This window comes from Engystomops pustulosus, chromosome 3 (assembly GCF_040894005.1).
Source record: "Engystomops pustulosus chromosome 3, aEngPut4.maternal, whole genome shotgun sequence".
NCBI lineage: Eukaryota > Metazoa > Chordata > Amphibia > Anura > Leptodactylidae > Engystomops > Engystomops pustulosus.
Genome location: NC_092413.1, coordinates 92,643,638 through 92,664,199, shown reverse-complemented (window position 1 = coordinate 92,664,199; position 20,562 = coordinate 92,643,638). Strand labels below are relative to the sequence as shown.

General features: G+C 41.5%; 1 protein-coding gene across 1 annotated transcript in view; it reads left to right on the top strand.

The window, feature by feature from the left end:
* Positions 1–20,562, top strand: part of PEX7 (peroxisomal biogenesis factor 7) — a 167,635-nt gene that overhangs the window by 49,634 nt on the left and 97,439 nt on the right. Inside the window, exon 6 of the mRNA XM_072141445.1 lies at positions 15,103–15,209. Within this exon, the coding sequence (XP_071997546.1) occupies positions 15,103–15,209 (107 nt within the window). The remainder of the gene's footprint in view (positions 1–15,102; positions 15,210–20,562) is intronic.

Sequence of the window (20,562 nt, the reverse complement as noted above, 5' to 3'; positions counted from 1 at the left end):
AAAGAAAAATAAAATTTTGCCATCTTCTGACGCTAATAACTTTTTCATACTTTGGCACACGGAGATGTGTGAGGTGTCATTTTTTGCGTAATGAGGCGACGTTTTCATTGCTACCATTTTTAGGTCTGTGCGACATTTTGATCATTTTTTATTTCATTTTTTATGTGATGTAAAAAGGTGTAAAAGTCGCATTTCGGACATTTGGGCGCCATTTCTCGGAGGTCACCGCCGGCCGTAACCGTATATTTTGATAGATTGGGCATTTTGGGACGCGGCGATACCTAATATGTTTGTGATTTTTACTGTTTATTATGTTTTATATCAGTTCTAGGGAAAGGGGGGGGTGATTTGAATTTTTAATATTTTATTAATTTTTTTTTTTTTTAAACTTTTTCTTTTTTTTCCCACTATTTCTTAGACCATCTAGGGTACATTAACCCTAGATGGTCAGATCGCTCCTACCATATACTGCAATACTTCTGTATTGCAATACAGGCGGTCCCCTACTTAAGGACACCCGACTTACAGACGACTCATAGTTACAGACGGACTCCTCTGCCCACTGTGACCTCTGGTGAAGCTCTCTGGAGGCTTTACTATAGTCCCAGACTGCAATGTCCAGCTGTAAGGTGTCTGTAATGATTGATAATCCTTGGTCCAATTACATCAAAAAATTTTTAACTCCAATTGTCACTTGGGCAAAAAAAAAAATTTGTCTGGAGCTACAGTGATAAAATATACAATTCCGACTTACATACAAATTCAACTTAAGAACAAACCTACAGAACCTATCTTGTACGTAACCCGGGGACTGCCTGTAAATGGCATTTTTGCAGGTCATTCATTACAATGAGCCACTGGCTCATTGTAACGAATCTGCAGAAACCATGTAGCCTCGTGTCAAAAGAAGACCCGAGGCTACCATGGCAACCGATCGCCACCCCCGATGATGTTCGGGGGCGCGTCGATCGTAAAAAAGATGCGACTTTGCCGGCGGCAATGACAGGGTTAATAGCCGCGGTCGGTGCTGCAAAATGCAAAAAACCCCCACCTTTGTATGAAGAGTACTCAGCCCGTGAGCCCTCTTCATACACTCCTTATACCTCTGCGCCGTAGAGCTACGGCGCAGAGCGTTAAGGGGTTAAATACTGTCCATTGGTAGACAAAACCACTGCAAGTGAATTTATCATTGTTTACAACTTGCTTCTCATGTGATGAATACGTCTTCCATCAAATTAAAAAGGCTTTCGAAATAAATTGCATTGAGCAATCACTTTTCCTCAGAATCAGAAGAATGTTGTTCAGACGTCTTAAAGACAACAAATACCCTAGCCTAATACAAAAGTAATGTTTTATCCACTAGCATCTACAGCTATTAGATATTGCTGGGTTCTTCAATCTTTTAACTAATTATTTTAGAAAAGGGATATTTATAGCTCTGGGCTTTTTTCGAAGCTGCTCTGCTAAGATTTACATTTATAAGAGAAAATTATGTGGATGTTAACATTGCTTTACCAGACAGAATAGTGACGTAAACTACACTGTTAATTCCTTTGAGGGCAACCATAAGTCTTCATCCCAATATAAACAGGGCCGGCAAAGATATATTTCTATATATTAATAATACGGGTGACTTGTTTTTCTCATGCATTGGGAAGAATTGCTGTGTTGCAGCCTACGTGTTCGGCGATAAACCACCGAGACTTGGGAAATTCATCTTATCCACCTTGAAAAGAACAGACAGGGTATGGCTAGAGGTGTCTTGTGTCTTTTATCCAGACCTCTGATTCCCCTTCCTCCCCTAGAACTTGGTCCCCTATTTTGCAAAATGGGAATGGGATTTGAACATTTCCCTCTTTCCGGCTGCATAAGATGTATCCCGAGGTATCTTCCCCCTAATGGGAGTCAGTTTTAATGGTGATTAATTCCTTACATGATTAGCTTGGATGGGGTTACTGCACCACCACAATGTTTTATTGGGCACTTTAAATTAAAAGTCCCCTATCCCATTCATTTTCAATGTGGCAAGGACATTGGCTGGGGCAGTTCAACAAACTCAATTGGCTGGAGAGTCCCTTCAATACAGACCCAAAAAGAGCATCTTGTTTCCAGAAGACCTGGGTTCATGGTTTTTCCTTTAGCTACCTTGAGCTGACATGTGATATGCTGACAGAGGCAAATTTGCCCCAGACTCGACGGAGTTGGGACCAGGGGGTGGAGGGCATCCACTCTGGCCTTCCCAGAGCATATAAGCTCAAGTGGTTTACACAATGTCATCTCTGATTTTGGAACCAGTAGATTTCCTTCAACCTGTTAACAAATGCATATTGTGCATGTTTGGCACAGCATTTTTACGCCTTTATGAAAAGGCTCATGGGCTTAAGACTCTCTATAACATGGAGTTGTCTGCTTGCACCAATTGCGGCTGTTAACATGTGAGAAATCTAGCAAGTCTATTGCAGTCTAACCTTGATGACATTGTGAAGGGGAGTAACCATTTATTGTTCAACTAGCTATTTGCTAAATAGTACACACACAATAAAATAAAAAGATACATATATAGAATTATGGATTGCACGGTTTCATCCAAACAGATACCTTAACCAATTCAACAATGGCCAACTATCGGAACCAAATCATTTTCAATATTCACTGGAACATAGACATATTCGGTCTAACTTTAGAAAAACTCATCAATACTCTATGTGCCTCCTACACACTCACCATGTGAGGATCCCTGAATACAATTCCCAAATAATTTATGGTAAATAAAGACTCAACAACTCACACAAGACAGACACAAAGGGGAAAATTCAAGAAACCGGAAAGGGGGATAGAAATTGAATAGAAAAAAGTCCTATAATTGGGGAATCAAATTGTAGACCCTTGTAGGGCAGATGCCATTAGGCAACCCATGGATTCCAACTTTATCAAATAAGTCTGATTATTCATGGATACTGTCATGTTTTCCATACTACGCACCTTTCGAATTCTAGAAAGTTAATGAGATTGCATAGGGGGTACTGCTTTCTTTCTATATTGCACAATCAAGCAGCGGGCTGCAGTTAGAATATGCATACTCAGCTTCCTTGTAGCCTTAGACATCAGGTAGTCCGTGACATTCAGCAGGTAGAACATCAGGTTTATAGGGATATCCAAGGAGAGTACATCATAAAGTAGTGACATCACTTCTTCCCATCCCATCACAGAACCAATAGATATGCTGAAGGGTGCCCCCGCTGATCCACATCTCCAACAAATATCTGGGGTAGGTGGAAAGAGCTGCATAATGTGTGCATAATGAAGTCCTTGCCATGAAGCAACGCCTCCTGGGTGATCGGGGCTTCAACCACAGCCTCCCATTTAGCCATATATGAATGTGAGATCGTGGCCTTCGGGTCTGGCACTTGTAAAAGTGAATAGATTCTAGATATCAGATTGGATGTATGGGTCGTCGTCTTGTACGCAAATGTACACAGATTCCGAATGTTTGGAAACCCTGTCTGATTTACTCAGTGTTTGTAAGAGAAGTCTTATCTGCAAGTAATGAAAGTAGGACGAGGAAGAAATGTAAAATTTCTCTCTAAGAGACTCAAAGAAAGATTTTCAGAATGGTATGGTTTAATATGTCTGCAAATTGAAACAGGCATATATCATGCCAGGGTTTTGTATCCTGTATTTATATAGGAATGATTGCATTGTTGGGGAAATGAGCAGGTAAGCCATATACTGAGTGTGAATGCCTCTGACCCCAAAGTTGGATTGAGTACTGAAGGGGTTCCATGGGTCCCCAAATATGAATTTGGATGAAACGGTGCCATCCATCATTTTCCAATTTCCATCCACTTCCAGCAGACTCAAATGTTTGACCAGGCTGGAATGCGCCTCAAGTGCACTGCCCAATAATATATAATGAGGTCAGGCATAGATAGCCCCCCCTAGTCTTATGTGCAAGCAAGACAGGTTTAGCTTTGTTGTGCCCGGAGGAGGAAGGCCTGTAACACTTGCATAGGGACAGGAACAGGAAAGTTTAAAACAAAAACACTAATTCAGGCAAAAACGTCATCTTCACAGATGCAATTCTCCCCCAAAAATAGGAAGGCTATTTGACCCCTTCATGATCCGCGCCGTACATGTACAGCGCAGAGGTGCGGGGGGTTATGAAGAAGGCTCACGGGCAATATGCAGCAAACCCCCACTGATAATACCTGTTGCTCGATGCCAGCAACGGTCTTGGATATTAACCATTCTGATGCCGCTTGCAAAGCTGATGGCCTGATCAGTTGCCATGGCAGCCTCGGGTCTTCGGCAGACCCGTGGCTGTCTGGTTACTGCAGATTTGTTACAATGAGCCAGTGGCCAAAAGTGCCATAAACTGCAATACAGTAAGCTAAAATTGGTATCACTGTAATCGTACCGAACCAAAGAATAAAGCAGAGGTGTTATTTGCAGCGCACAGTGAAAGTTGTAAAAATTGAGCCCATAAGAAAGTGAAGTTTTTAGCCAATTTCACCACATGTGGAATTTTTTTTCCAGCTTCCTAGTACACAACATGGAATAATAAATATCGTCACTGAGAAGTAAAATTTGTTGCGCAAAAGATAAGCCCTCTCACAGCTTTGTACCTGGAAACAGGAAAAAGTTTTGGATTTTTGAAGTTGGAGAGTGAGAAAAGAGAGAAAATACCGTACCCTCCGTTCTTAAGGGGTTGATAATAATCGAATCTCATGGAACACTTTTCGTCGATTTTTCAAATGATGTAATAATTATTATTTATTGAAGTAAGTCTACAGCAAGAGCATTTGTTAAATTTTAGTAAGTGGTACACGCGGTTCAGTTCTGGGAATCAGTTCATAAAAAAGATGCTCTGGGGTTGCAGAGGGTACAAAGGAGAGTATGGAAGATCTTAATTATGAGGAAAGATTACAAGAATTAGATTTATTTAAACAACTAAAGGTGGAGATGATGACTTGAAATAAAATTTAATCTTCAGAGACAATAAGGGCTGAAAGGGCTAGTCACAGCGGGAAAAGCAGAGGGCTTCAAAAGGGTCCAAATGGCGTCTTACAGTAAAACAATGGTTATATTGTAATATAGAAAATGTTTGCCCTTCTTTTCCTCAATTGGCTTTATTGTTGAACTTGATGGACTGTAGAAAATATGTATTGTTATATATAAAATTAGAGAACAACGTATGATCACTTGATTTTCTAAGAAATAATGTAATCTCCATTGATCAAATATTTTTTGGTAAAGGGTACACCTTACCACTAGAAGAGTGGTTTACCAGACTACCATTCTCATAGTATTTATTTTGCACAAAAGTGATGATCTTAATTGGAGAACAGCAAAGATTCTTGCACAGAGAAAGATTATAATTATTTTTTCTGAAAGTTACAACAGTCACCAGTTATGTGTCTGTTGCGGGTTTCTTGGCCATAACTTTGTCACCAAAGATTTTCCAGAGGTTTTTTTATTGGATTTAAATTGGGAATCTGGGCTGCCCGTTGCATTGTTTCAATGTTTTATGTTTCAAGGAACTGCTTTATCCGTTTTGCAGGAGCAAACCATATATTGTTGAAGAAGGTTGAGGTACACACTTGCATTCACGCTTGCACTCCAACCTTCTAGTCTTTCCCTGGTTTGTTCACTAACATATTGTTTCTTATCAGATCCAAATAAAACTAGCTTTCATCACTAAAATTAACTATAGACCACTCCCCTTCTGTCCACACAACATGCTCCTCAGCAATAGTGAGTCTAGCCTTTTGATTCTTTCTAATGAGATGGGGATTTCAGTCCATATGATCTTAAATGTCAAGACACTGTATGACGGGACATGTCCTTACCCTGTACTGTCCTGAACTGGCAAGTAATTCCAGCTGCAATGTTTAAATGATTACCCATGGATATTCTCTGCATTATCCTGTCCTCTCTTGCATATGTCTTTCTAGGGTGATCAGTAGAGATGGGCGATTTTGTTGAAATTCGGTTCGACCCGATTCACCAAATGTTTTGAAAAAATTTGATTCGGCCTGAATCGAGTCATGCCGAATCATGTTAAAAACCAGGAGTTTCCTGGCTGCAGAGAGCCTGTAGGGTGTTGTAGAACCTTGTACCATGCTTAAATATGCATAGGGGGCGTGGTTTGGTCTTCAAACAATGCTGTGTTTTAGTATGACACGCACATGACAGCCGACACTCTTAGAATCGCTTCACTCTTCAATTCCATGGGCACTTACAGAGGCCAACTTCACCAAATAAGTGAAGCGGGAACGCAGCCTGACAAGGTAACGTCTGTGCCAGCTTGAAAGGACTGAGCTGAGGGCCAAGATCCCACTATAACATCAAAGAGTGATTCCATAGATTACGATAGAACCTGTTCTGTTAAACGCGGATACATGTAGAAACCCCCAAAAGAGTGCAGAGGGTGTCGGCAGTAATTCAGCATTGACGTCACTGATCATTTTGCCTTTCATTTCATCCATCAATTTCCGCTTTCTATTGGTCAATAATCCATCATCATTATTGCTAAAGCCAAAAACAAACAGGAGTGGATCCAAAACAGAGATGACCAGTAAATGGGATATTTGCATGTCCTCTTTGTTCTGTTTCCACTCCTGCTTTTGGAGGCTTATCATTCCTTCTGAAGGGGAAAACTAAACATGGTTGCAACGTCATAGAGCGGTGGAGGGTGAAAACAGCATTATGGAAATCACAGAGTGTTCCAGGGAGATAGAGGTCAGTTGGCAGCAGCATGAGTAGGCTGCTCATGAGTGGCATAATGACAAATTATGTAGGTGGCGGAAACATGGTAGGCCACAGAGTGGCACAATGACAGAGCATGGAGGTGGCAGCAGCAGCAGCAGGAGGCCAAAGAGTGGCACAATGACAGTGTGGAGGTGGCAGCAACCTGGTAGGCCACAGAGTGCCACAATGATAGAGTGTGGAGGTGGCATCAGCAGGAGCTGCAGCAGCAGGAGCCCACAGAGTGGCACAATGATAGAATGTGGAGGTGGCGGCAGCAACAGGAGCCCACAGGTGACAGTAACATGGAAATCCACAGAGTGGCACAGTGAGAGTGTGGAGGTGGCAGCAGCAGCAGGAGCCCACAGAGTGGCACAATGATAGTGTGGAGGTGGCGGCAGCAGCAGCAGGAGCCCACAGGTGGCAGCAACATGGAAAGCCACAGAGTTGCACAATGATAGCGTGTGGAGGTGGCGACAGCAGCAGCAGCAGGAGCCAACAAAGTGGCACAATGATAGTGTGGAGGTGGCGGCAACGTGGTAAGCCACAGAGTGGCACAATGACAGCTTGTGTAGCCGGCGGACAATTTCAGCCCCTGGTAAAGATGGTAGGAGGCAGATTGGCAGCAGATTTGTGGCATCAGACGGGTTGCAGCATCAGAATAGTGGTTGAGGCAGGTAGTTAGAATCCAGACTCATTTCTCAATGTTTGGGGGAGGCATCATGGCTGATCTAATCTGATACATAAGGCATTGGTGAGTTGAAATCCTTGCCGATCCAAGCCTGATTAATCTTGACAAAGGTCAGTCTCTCTACATTATGGGTGGACAAGGGGATTCTCCTTGGGGTAACGATGGCCCCCGCTGCACTGAACACCCGCTATGGTGCCACACTATTGGCCGGACAGGACAGCTTCTCTACCCCAAACTCCGCAAGTTGCGGCCACGCATCAAGTTTGGGTGCCCAGTAGTCCAGGGGATCCTCCTTGGGTGGTAAAGTGCTGTGCAAGTAGGCTACCACCTGCTGGTGCAGGGTCTGCTCCATGTCCTGCTGCTGCTGCTTGTGGCGGCTACCCTCCTCACTAGGCGGGTGAAGGAAGATTCTCATTAAGGACTCCAGACTTAAGCTGCTGCATGGGCCATCCCTCCGCGGTGCAGCGCGGACACCATGTTCCTCCCATTGTCTGTCACCATGCTTCCGATTTTCGAGAAGAAAACCACAGATTGATTTCTTGTTGCATGACGCGGAGCAGTTCCTCCCCTGTGTGACTTCGTTCGCCCAGGTAAACCAGGTCTAGAACTGTGTGATACCCCTGTGCCCTGCACATGTGGTGTGATGGAGCAGCACATAGGCCTGTGGAGGCTGAGGTGGTGGTGGAGAAGGAGGAGGCGGACACTGGCGCAGGAGCAGCAGATTGACAACGTGGAGGAGAAAGCGGCATCTCTTGTTCAAGTTGTTGGTGTGGGTGGGCGGGAAGCACATTCACCCAGTGGGCCATAAAGGACATGTACTGGCCCTGACCGTAGTTACAGCGCCACATTTCCGCACTGCCGTGCACCTTGGAAGAAACCAATAAGCTCAAGGACTGGCCCACCTTCTGTTCTATATATTTGTGAAGGGCTGGCACTGTCTTTTTGGAAACAAAATTGTGTCTTGGAACTCTCCACCTTGGTCTGGCACAAGCCATTAGTTCTCTGAAGGTTGCAGAGTCCGGGACTGCAGTACCAACAACTTGAACAAGAGCACGGTCAGCTTCTGCACCTTAGGATGGCTGGACGCATACATTTGTCTCTTTCTAATTGCCTCTTTCAACGACTACTGGTGCCATGCGTAGCGAGGAGCAGGAGCATCTGGACTGGAAGATGATGTCAAAGACAAACAACTCCCTTCGGCAGAGGTGCCGGAGCCTTGACTGGCAGAAATAGCATGTGTGCCACTAGGTGCTGCTGCTCTTGCTGCGGCAGCAGGATGGACCTCCTCATCTGTTCGACGTTTCTTCCATGGCATTGGTTGATGATGTTGCATGTGTTGATGCAGGATTGTGGTGCCAACTTTAGCTCCCTGGCCACGCTTCACTTTCTGCCCACAGATTCTACATATACCCACACTCGGCTCCTCTGGTGTCTTAACAAAAAACTGCCACACGGCCAAGGTGGTGATTTTATTGCCAATACTCTGCACTGAGTGACTACTAGCTCCACTGCCTCGCTGACCCCCTGTACCAGTGCTCACTTGGACCTCCGAAGGGGGGTTCGTACCCCGCGGGCATTTGGTTCCCGTCAACACAGTTCTTCCACTGTGCTGACTCATGGCCACAGTAGCGACTTGCTGCCCTCTCCACTGCCTGACGCACAAGCCGACACTCTCTTCGCCCAACGATGATGAATCCCTTGCTACACCCGTCTCCCAAGTACGATCGGCTACATCATTGTCAATTTGCGTTTCCATGTCACTGCTATTCTCCTCAACGGTGTCAGTATGCACAACCGGCCTATTGCATGGAGCAGTGGATGTCTGCCCCACCACTCCCCTGCCAAGTAGCTGCTGACTGTCCTCAAACACTTTGTCCTCGCTGTATAATGGCGCTGAGCCCAGACCACCTAGTAGCGCCCTGGCTGAGGGAAATGAACAGGACAGAGGCTGGTTGAGGACAGGAGAGGGCCACTGACCTGCTCCTGGGCCATGCCAGCTAATTGTTGTATCTGACGAACCCACAGACTCTTTCGTGGGGTTGTCAGATGTTATAGTTGAGGAATTGGGTGACCTAGTGAACCAATCAACAACCTTTGGGTTGTTGATCAACACACTGCCACTAGATGACAACGTCAGTTCTTGCCTCACAGAGTCACGACTGCTGCGACATCCCCTTATTGTGCTACAACCTCTGCTTGCTCCACCTGCCACTTTTCTGTCTGACATAGTGGTTAATCAACTACGTGGATTTGACATGTGTTTCTTGCTCTCAACTTTAGCAACACAAAAGTATGGGAATTTGTGTTATACAGATACCCCACAACAGACACCCTGTAATTGGAGCGAAAATTACTATAAACTCTGTGGATTTGACACTTATTTCTTGCTCTTAACTTTAGCAACACAAAAGTATACAAATTTGCGTTATACAGATAACCCACAACGGACACCCTGTAATTGGAGCAGAAAATAATTCTATAAACTATGTGGATTTGACACGTCTTTCTTGCTATCAGCTTTAGCACCACAAAAGTATGGGAATTTGTGCTATACAGATGCCCCGAAATGCACACCATGGGAGAGGAGCAGAAATCACTACAGCAGCTGTGCGGATATGACACAGATTTCTTCCTAGTGGCTTCAGTAACAAAAAAGAACTGCTATTTGAGGTATACAGATCCCCCTAAAAGCACACCCTGGGAGAGGGGCAGAAATCACTACAGCAGCTGTGTGGATAAGACACAGATTTCTTCCTAGTGGCTTCAGTAACAAAAAAGAACTTCTATTTGGGGTATACAGATCCCCCTAAACGCACACCCTGGGAGTGGGGCAGAAATCACTACAGCAGCTGTGTGGATATGAAACAGATTTCTTCCTAATAGCTTCAGTAACAAAAAAATAACTGCTATTTGGGGTATACAGATCCCCCTAAATGCACACCCTGGGATTGGAGCAGAAATCGCTACAGCACAGTACAGTAATAGCAGCTAGACGCTACAGACAGCATATGCAGTATGAAATGCCAAGATTGCAAATGGCTGACATTTTTTATATGGCTGAGTGCAGGGGCGTCGGATCTCCCTGGGTCAGAAGGACATCAGGTCCCGCGGCCCGAGCATCCTCCTCTCTCTCTCTTCACGATCCTAGTGTTCACTGCTTTCACTGCAGGACTTGTGATGAGGTCACGATCACATGACCTGCAGGGGGAAGCAGTGCACGGAGCTGCACAGTTAGGTGAGAGGGGGAACAGAGGAAGATCTATATGGGCACATAGAATACACAAAATCGAAAAGAGGACACAGGAGGCGGCGCCTCGGGTGATATCGTTGAGTGAAGTTGAGGTAGGTATGTCAAAGAGGTGCTCACCTTATAGATGCTTCAATAGCGCATGTATATCCCAACCCGGGGTCCAGCCAGAGTCGTCCAGAGGATGAGGAGATTGAACAACACTAGTCTCCAGGATACAGGAAGCAGCTCCCAGGGCTCAGATGACCGGCTAACAGTGATTGATAGCCGTAGACAATAGAAAATTAAAGGCAAAAAAACTCTGAGCACTAGTGGGGCGCTAGAGAGTAATCCAGGAACAAAGTTGTGCGTCCAAATAAAAACAATTTATTCTTAGATCCGCATAAAATATACAGGCATTAAGATACAATAAAATGGCAATTAAAATGAATATAAAATGTCCCTATAACGCGTTTCGGGTACTATGACCCTTTATCAAAATTACGGACAGTAATATAACATTTACAATTAATATGACAGTGGAATAAATACATTAGGAAAGACAAACCGGCGGGATGAAATGGCGCGAAACCGGAAGTGAGTCCCGGAAGTGACGTCACAATTTTTTTTTTTTTTAATTTTATTAACTTGACACCAAACCAGTAAATAACCTATGGCGCGAAATCGGAAGTGAGTCCCGGAAGTGACGTCACAATTTTTATTTTTATATATATATATTTTTTTTTATTTAAAATTTTATTAACTTGACACTAAACCAGTAAATAACCTAAAAGTTAACATGTCTAGTACAGCTGACAGCCTGCGCTAACACCCGCGATCGGAGCCGGCTCCGATCGCGGGTGTTAACCCCTTACACGCCGCGGTCAAACATGACCGCGGCGTGTAAGGGTGTTTGCGCTGTGGATCGGATCCCCCGTGCCGCTTACCGGGGGATCCGATCCACTTCTGGGCAGCTCCGAGGACTGGCATGTGCCCCGGAGCTGCCCGGTCTCCATGGCAGTCAGACCCCTTCCGGGTCTGACTGTAAACTGTCTGAGCATGCGCAAGCTTGCTCAGACAGTTTACACTGCTCTACAATAAAATAGTATTGTAGAGCAGTGTATTGAACTTAAACCAGTGATCAGAGCATCACTGGTTCAAGTTCAAGTATGTATAAGTAAAAATATGCAAAAACACTTAACACTACACATTATAATAAATAAAAAATAAATACATAAAAATATAAGCCCCTAAAATGTCACTTTCCCATAAAAACACTTAATAAAGTATAAAAAACACAAATAACCCCGCATATTTGGTATTGCCGCGTCCGTAACAATCTGTATAATAAAACAGAATCGTTACTGGACCCGCACGGTACACGCCGTAGAAAAAAAAACGCAAAAACGTTCCGAAAAAAGATAATAAAAAAAATGCTCTAAAAAGTAATTTAAAAAATGTTATGCACTCCAAAATAAGCCCACTAAAAAGAACAACTCTTCTCACAAAAAATAAGCCCCTAACCAGATTTGTCAGCCGAAAAATAAAAAAGTTATGCATATGAAAAGATGGTGATGCTAAAATGAACAAGATTTTCTCCAAATTGGTTTTTATTCAGTACAATTGAATAAAATACACAAAACCCCCACACATTTGGTATCCCTGCGTCCGTAACAATCTGCATAATAAAACAGAATCGTTATTAGATCCGCAAAGTGAACCCCGTAAAAAACAAAACAAAAAAAAGCTCCAGAAAAAAGATCATTTTCAATTAATACCCTATAAAAATGCTCTAAAAAGGGATTTAAAAAATGTTATGCACTATAAAATAAGACCACTAAAAAGAACAATCCTCGCAAAAAATAAGCCCTTAAACAGATTTGTGAGGCGAAAAATAAAAAAGTTATGCATATGAAAGACGGTGATGCTAAAATTAACAACATTTTTGCCAAATTACTTTTTGTATGCAGTAAAAATGGGAAAAAAATAAAAAAAATCTATATAAATGAGGTCTTTTTGTAATCGTGGCGACCCATAGAATAAAAATAATATACTATTTTTATGGTATGGTAAACAGCCAAAAAAAAAAACCCATAAAAATCTTCCTGAAAAGTGATGATTTTCATTTCCTCCACCAACAAAGAGTTAATAAAATCTCACCAATCAGCCATTACGTACCAGAAAAGTGCATCTTATGTGGCAAAAGAAATAATCCCCTATAGGTCCACATTAAAAAAAAGAAAAAAATTATAGCCTGTACAATGTGACATAGCAAATCTGATCTGGATGGCGCCTCCTTCCCTTCTATGCCCGGCCGTGCGCCCATACAGCAGGTTACCACCACATATAGAGTATCCGTGTACTCGGGAGAGATTGGGTAACAAACTTTGTGGAGCCTTTATTCATTTAATCCATTGTAAATGTTTAATTTTCCACCCAAAATGTGTGTATTGTGAAAAAATATTACAATTTGCAGACTGCACCTCCATTTTGTTTTAACCCCTATAAAACACGTAAAGCGTTAACAAACTTCTTAAAAGTGGTTTTTCATACGTTGAGGTGTGTAGTTTCCACAATGGGGTATTTTACGAGTCCCACTATTATTTAGGCCTCTCAGTGTCAATTAGAAGTTGAGCAGGTCCATCTAAATACAGGTTTTGGTGATTTTACAAAAAATGTGACAAATGGCCCCTAAATTCTGAGCCTCATAACATTCTAGTAAAATATGTGGAATCTTAAAAAACCATGCCAACATAAAGCAGACATTTGGGTAAGTTATGAATTTATTTGGGAGCTATGACTATCTGCATCAAAAGTAGAGAATTTAGAACGTTGAAAATAAAGAATTTTTCCAAATTTTTGCCAAATTTAGTTTTTTTTCATAACTAAACACAAAAGATTTCATCCAAATTTTTAAACTAATTTGAAGTACAATGTGTCACGAGAAAACAATCTCAAAATCCCCTGGATATCTCATAGTGTTCCAAAACTATAACCACTTATAGTGACACAGGCCAGATTTGAAGAATGGGGCCGCGTCCTTAAGGCCAAAAGAGGCTGAGTCCCGTAGGGGTTAAGTTTGAAGGGGAAACCTGTTCTACAAATGTCTTTCACTTGTTAAAATAACAAAACTGCACCTAAAACCACCTCAAAATTTATTGCGATGCATTTGAAACTGCAACATGTGAACGCAACTTCGGAGAACCAAGATTTTGGGACAATGAAGGACATAAGATGTCTGTGTGGTGAACTCCACAGAAAGGAGACGTGGTGATGCGAGTCCAAGGGTGGTTGGCGTTTTGAACCCGTTTTTAGAAAACATCCATTTTTGCTAGTTTTTAATTAAGATAATTGGGAAAACGGATGCGCTTTTTAACGGACTGAAAACGCATGACTAAAAACGGACTAACAGCGGGTTCAAAACGTCACTTGTGCCACCACCCTAATAGTGAAGTGGACATGTCACCTGCAGTCACTGGATGCAAGTCAGGATTTCTCCTGTGGTTTCTGTAGCTGTATATACCCTCAGTAAAGTTGTTATTGGCACAGCCACATGTGAGGGGGTTATGTACAGGAGTGGGCATTACTGAAAGTCTGATACAAATGCATTGGGGCCCGTGCCCCGGATCTTTTACCACTCTAGCAACGCCCCTGGCTGAGTGACATTACATAAGCCTGCCGATTGCTGATTTACTTAAAGGTCTGCAGATGTAATCAAGGGTGTTCCTTTCTTCTTCCCAGAGTTCTCTGCCCCATGTACCACGTTGTGCTTGCGGCCATTTAGCTAAAAAAAAGCGGGGGGAAAAAAACTTCGTTCTTACGAATCAGCATAAACTTTGGATTTGTGACTAATCAAATTTTCCGTGAAATTTATATCGAATTCCACTTCATTCGAATCGATTCGATTCGCCCATCTCGAGTGATCAGCCTTCTTGAGGGACTAGAATGAGTTTGTGATGTTGTAAAGATTCAGTATTCTAGATTTCAGTGACTTGGAACGACTAGCTTCTATTGCTATGGATGATGGGGTCACACCCTTTGCCTTCATTTGGACAAACTGCTCCCGGAGGGTTTCAGTCATTTTGGCACAACAATTTGCAAAGTCAGTGAAAACTGAATAGGGTTTGTCATATTATTTAGGACATTAGCACAGGTGCCAGATTAACGCCAATAACTTGCAGGTATATGAAAGTGTTCTCTAATTTGATCAGTGTTCGTTTTTAATTTTCTAATTCACATTTATAGTATGTGCTTTAGAATATATACATTTAATGAAATGAGCTTAAAATGACCCTGACATTTTAGGAAATTATATGGTGTTTTCTAAATTTGATCTGCAGTATATGTATGTTAATAGAAAATAATGTAAAATAAGACCAAATATTCTGCTGTCCAATTAAACTAAATCTTTTATCCTATTGTCTCATTCTGATTTTAGGAGACCAGACTCTGAGGATATGGGATGTAAAAACTCCTGTATCTAAACTAGTCATCCCCGCTCACCAAGCAGAGATTTTAAGTTGCGATTGGTGCAAATATGACCAGGTAAGACATAGTATACTTTAATACTTAAATACTTAAACTGTACCCTCTGTACCCTCAATTCTTCCACTTGAAAGGTACATATTCTGGAAACCTTAGATATGTAATTGGAATTTGGTGTATATTTAGCAATGTTTATATTTTTAAACAGAACATGAAACCAAAAGTTTGAGGAAATGTTTCTTTAGGTTCATGTGTGTCTTGGAAGTTACCCCACATGCAGTTTTTTTTTTACAAAGCCCAATATAATGATAAACTAGGAGCTCTTACTAATGAGCCTGAAGGACTCTGCAGGAGTCCCTCAGTGCTTCAGATTCACAAGCTGTTAAAATGAGCAGAAAATATGTCATCCAAACCTCTTCTCTCTCAGGGAGACCTGCTTTGCTTATTGTAACAACCTGTGAAGCTACAGCGCCGAGGGGCTCTGGTAACATCCCCCATAGCCTTTCAGGCTTATGAACATAATTATAAAATTGATTTTAGAAAGAAGGAGGCCATGGATAACAAATATAGGAATATTACCACATTCATAGCGCCTAGATCTATGAGCAAGTGCCCCTGGTTTATCATGATGAAATGTGATGATAGATTTCCTTTAAATGGTGGTGGTACTGATCACTGTTCAGCCGAGAGTAAACACAAGCCATGATGCTGGAGTCTTTGATCTGTGCAGTTGCCCAAAAGCTGTAACCACAGCCAGATCTCATAACATTGGGAACCATGGCTACAGTTATAGGGGTAGCAGATGTCAGATTCATCACCAAGTATCAGATGGATTAATAAATCGGCAGTATAAGACTTGATATTGGTCTATTCTGCAATGGCAGAGGTATGAGAGAGAGGTCAAAATCCACTGACATCCTGTGTGTTTAGTAAAGTACTGGTTGTTCCTTACATATAGTAGAGTATATGAGAATTTTTTTTTTTTATTATTGGGTCTTGTGGTTCTTACTTGGTATGCATTCAGCTGAAGTTGTCACAGAAGTCCAGTGCTTGTTAAAGGTGAGACACTTTACTGTTCTTTGCTCACACTTGCCCTGGATATTGAAGGAGAGGAAATTGTACCAATACACACTTTGCTCAGGAAAAGACAAATATTTTAATGGAATATAAAGAAATAGGAAAAATTGTGCATGCTTAACCTCCTCCACCCAAAGAGATATTTGGGCCTTGGATTCAAATATGACCAAGTCCACCCCCCCCCCTTGCATAATATTTGTGTATTGATCAAAAGGTCTTACAGTTCTCAAAATGATAACAATGAAAAGGTCAGCTAATTTTGCAGAATACAGTTATGTTCACTAAAGTTGTTTTTTTTTTTTTGCAATTTTTATTTATTTTATTTTTAATGTGTTAAGATGTAACAAGACTATATAAATATGGTATCTCTATGATTGATTGATTGCACTGACTTATGGTTAAAATAGTATTGGTCATTAGGATTGCAGATGCGTTTTTTCTTTAGTCCATATTAAATGATGCCATTCGGAAGTACAATTTGTCCTGCAGCTAAGCAACCCATATTGCTATGAGTTATAAAGTTTTTGCTTATTAGCAGAAGGATGAGGCTACAATGGTTGTCGTATCGGCAGCTGTACCTGCTACTGCAGCTCAGTCCCATTTACTAAAAAGTTATGTTCATCTCCTATGCACACAAACAATACTTATTAAACTAGAATAAGAATTAGACGTCTGTATATACAATACAGACCAAAAGTTTGGACACACCTTCTCATTCAATGAGTTTTCTGTATTTTCATGGCTATAAAAATTGTAGATTCACACTGAAGGCATCAAAACTGAACAACTGAAATATGTCTAGGTTCTTCAAAGTAGCCACCTTTTTCTTTGATTACTGCTTTGCACACTCTTGGCATTCTCGTGATGAGCTTTAAGAGGTAGTCACCAGAAAAGGTTTTCACATCACATGTGCCCTGTCAGGTTTAATAAGAGGGATATCTGGCATTATAAATGAGGTTGGGACCATCAGTTGTGTTGTGCAGAGGTCAGATGGATACACAGCTGATCCTACTGAATAGACCAGTGATGGCGAACCTATGGCACTGGTGCCAGAGGTGGCATACGGAGCCCTTCCTGTGGGCACTCAGGCCATCACCAGAGATGACTCCAGGTATCTTCGTGCAGTCCCAGACAGCCCAGGACTTGCTGTGCACAGAGGTATTTTAAAGTGACAGCTCTACCTGGGACTATTTTCTGCTTTATTGGTGTCCTCAGGTGCTGGTATCAATGAAAACTGTGACAGAGAAGGGAGTATAAATCACAAATAGAATTTCTGTGTTGGCACTTTGCGATAAATAAGCGGGTCTTTGTTGTAGTTTGGGCACTCGGTCTCTAAAAGGTTCGCCATCACTGGAATAGACTGTTAGAATTTGTATAATGGCTAGAAAAAAGCAGCTAAGTAAAGAAAAATGAGTGGCCATCATTACTTTAAGAAATGAAGGTCAGTCCGAAAAATTGGGAAAACTTTGAAAGATCCCCCAAGTGCAGTTGGAAATACCATCAAGTGCTACAAAGGAACTGGTTCACATGAGGACTGCCCCAGGAAAGGAAGACCAAGAGCCCCTTCTGCTGCGGAGGATAAGTTAATCCGAGTGAACAGCCACAGAAATCGCAGGCTAACAGCAGCTCAGATTAGAGACCAGGTCAGTGCCTCTAACTCAGAGTTCTGTCAGCAGACACATCTCTACAATCGCTGTTAAGAGGAGATTGTGTGCAGCAGCCTTCATGGTAAAATAGCTGCTAGGAAATCATTGCTAAGGACAGGCAACAAGCACAAGAGATAGTTAAGGAACATTGTATTGTATATTCCATAATGTTTGATAGGGTCATCCCATCTGGCAAGCAGAAGATATTGCAGCAGGATTTGTAGATCGAAACAACAGGAGAAATAGAATTTCATGGCAACTATTCAAGTAAATGGAAAACACATTTTTTTCACATGGCAGGCATGCATTGCAAATAGCAAGTGACCCTCAGGAACCAGCATGTGTTTGTGCTTTACACCCACTGCCCATTGATTTGAATAGCTTGTTGCTTCTCCCAGCAGGAACAGCTGATCCTAAGGTTTTTTGAGAAAATGTGAGAAATGTGTATATTTTCTCTCTAAGGAGTGATAAAACCTTTTTTAAAAGTTGTCCAGAGAGTAAAATGTTTGACAGAAAGCTCAAAACTTGCAATGACAATAAAAGAATCTGTACTTGCCTTGGCGTCCATGATCACTTGCATCCCAGCATTGCAATTCCTCATCAATCTCTACTTTCTAGTCCTTCTAATTATTTTTTATGCAAATTTTGAGCTTCTCACTCACCAAAGATCACCTGAAATAGCAGAAATGAGATTGTCATTTGTAAGGTATTAATTACCGGTACATATTGGGGATATATTATGCATATGATATATGATCCTGGTTGTGTGGCAATAATTGCGACTATTCCAACGGTTGTACACCAGAAAATAATACATAAATACATCAACATAATGTTGAACTACATTTAAAAGTTCCAAAGCCCCTCCAAGGACAGCCATTGGGGCAGATTTATCAAGCAGTCTGAAAGTCAGAATATTTCTAGTTGCCCATGGAAACCAATCACAGCTCCCCTTTAAAATATTCATTAGCACTGGTAAAATGAAAGCTGAGCTGTGATTAGTTGCCATGGGCAACTGGAAATATTCTGACTTTCAGACTGATTGATAAATGTGTCCCATTTTATCAGGTTTTCCATTGCACTCATTTGAACCAAAGAAATAAATGGTACATGTTTTTCAGTGCACCACCCCCAGATTATTACACTGAATGAACCTTCTCCCAGAATGGTCTTTTTACTAGTTAAATGAAACACGGCCTTATTGATAAAGTGAGTGATTTTTGCTTTGACCTTTACATTGCAGTCTGAAGGGAAATTTTATTATTAAAACTTGATTTGAATGAAGTTTGGGTAAAATGCTAGGTAGTAAAGCAATATTTGCTCTGATAGTTAAGGAGCACTTTGTAATAAGACCATGGAATTTAATAAAAGGGATGATTAATCATTTATTTAATTTTTTAGTTCTTTGGGCTCTGATGTTAAAACAGCATTGCTCTCTCTATGCTCTGTTTGTACGGGACAAACTGAAGGCTGAATGAGTAATAAGTATGGATGTTCCTTGTCTTTTGTATCCTGCAAATCAAGTGAGGATACAGAGTAGATTATTGCTCTGAGAAGTGCTTAGTTTTGTAAAAGGACATAGTATGTAAAATGGACTTAGCTCATTTAGTCGTTTGGTGAGAAATGCTATTATAGTATTTGTGTTGTATTAATTGCTACTAAAAGTTTTGCAAGTGTTTGCCTCTTGAAATGTCTTCAGCAGCCATCTTTGGCTAAATATATTTGCACTATGTGCAAGTATGTTGACCTTTTGGAAGCCCATGTTCTGGATGTGGGGGATTTGTTTCTGGAACAGGGTTTAGATCAGACACATCTGGCAATGGCTTAGCGTCAGTGAAGATGAGATGGGTGGAGGTGAACAAGTTGAGGGCTTACAAAAACACGATACGTATCGCCTATCAAGTAGGCTTTATCAGGGGTGAGTTTACATCTAAAGAGGGCGAGCTTATATACTCGTGGCTGCCCGGCGTGCAGTTCCGGTCTGTAATGAAAAAGTGTGCACTGCGGCTGTAAGTTCCGGAAGTGTGGGAGGAGCAAGAATGCGTTGAATGCACAATACGTGGCACAGAGCCGGAAGAAGGACATATCAGGGGCACATCACAAAAATATATGAAGCTCACACCAACGCAGGAATTCACAATGCGTGTCAAGGTGAAAAAGAAAGGAGAGGACAAGTTCATACGATATATACAGAACGACAAATACATGTATTTGTATTAAAAAGAATATAATAAGCAATATAAAAAGTGGAGAGTAAATCAACAGCGCTACCTAGTAATATCATTTTACAAGCGACGACTAACAATAAATGATAAAACTAAAATATATATGCACAAGGATAAATGAAGGTTTGTGTGTGAATATCCTGTGAATTAATTGTCTAGGGATATGATGAAACGGATACAATATAAAAATAAAAACTTGAGTAGATAAGTGACATTAGCCGCAACATTAAATTTATAGGCATACTGTTATATCATATTAAATATTGTATAAGTGATAGAATAAGAGCTCTGAAAATAAAGTACATATTCACATAAGCCTAAAGTATTGCATATACTCCCAATTTATGAGGACAAAGGTACAGCTATCTAATACAGTGTGTGCTCATATTATGATTGTATTGTATAAAAAGTGAATTAATGGGGCACATTTTCTACTCGGCCGCTGGAGTTTATCCAAAGTGCATT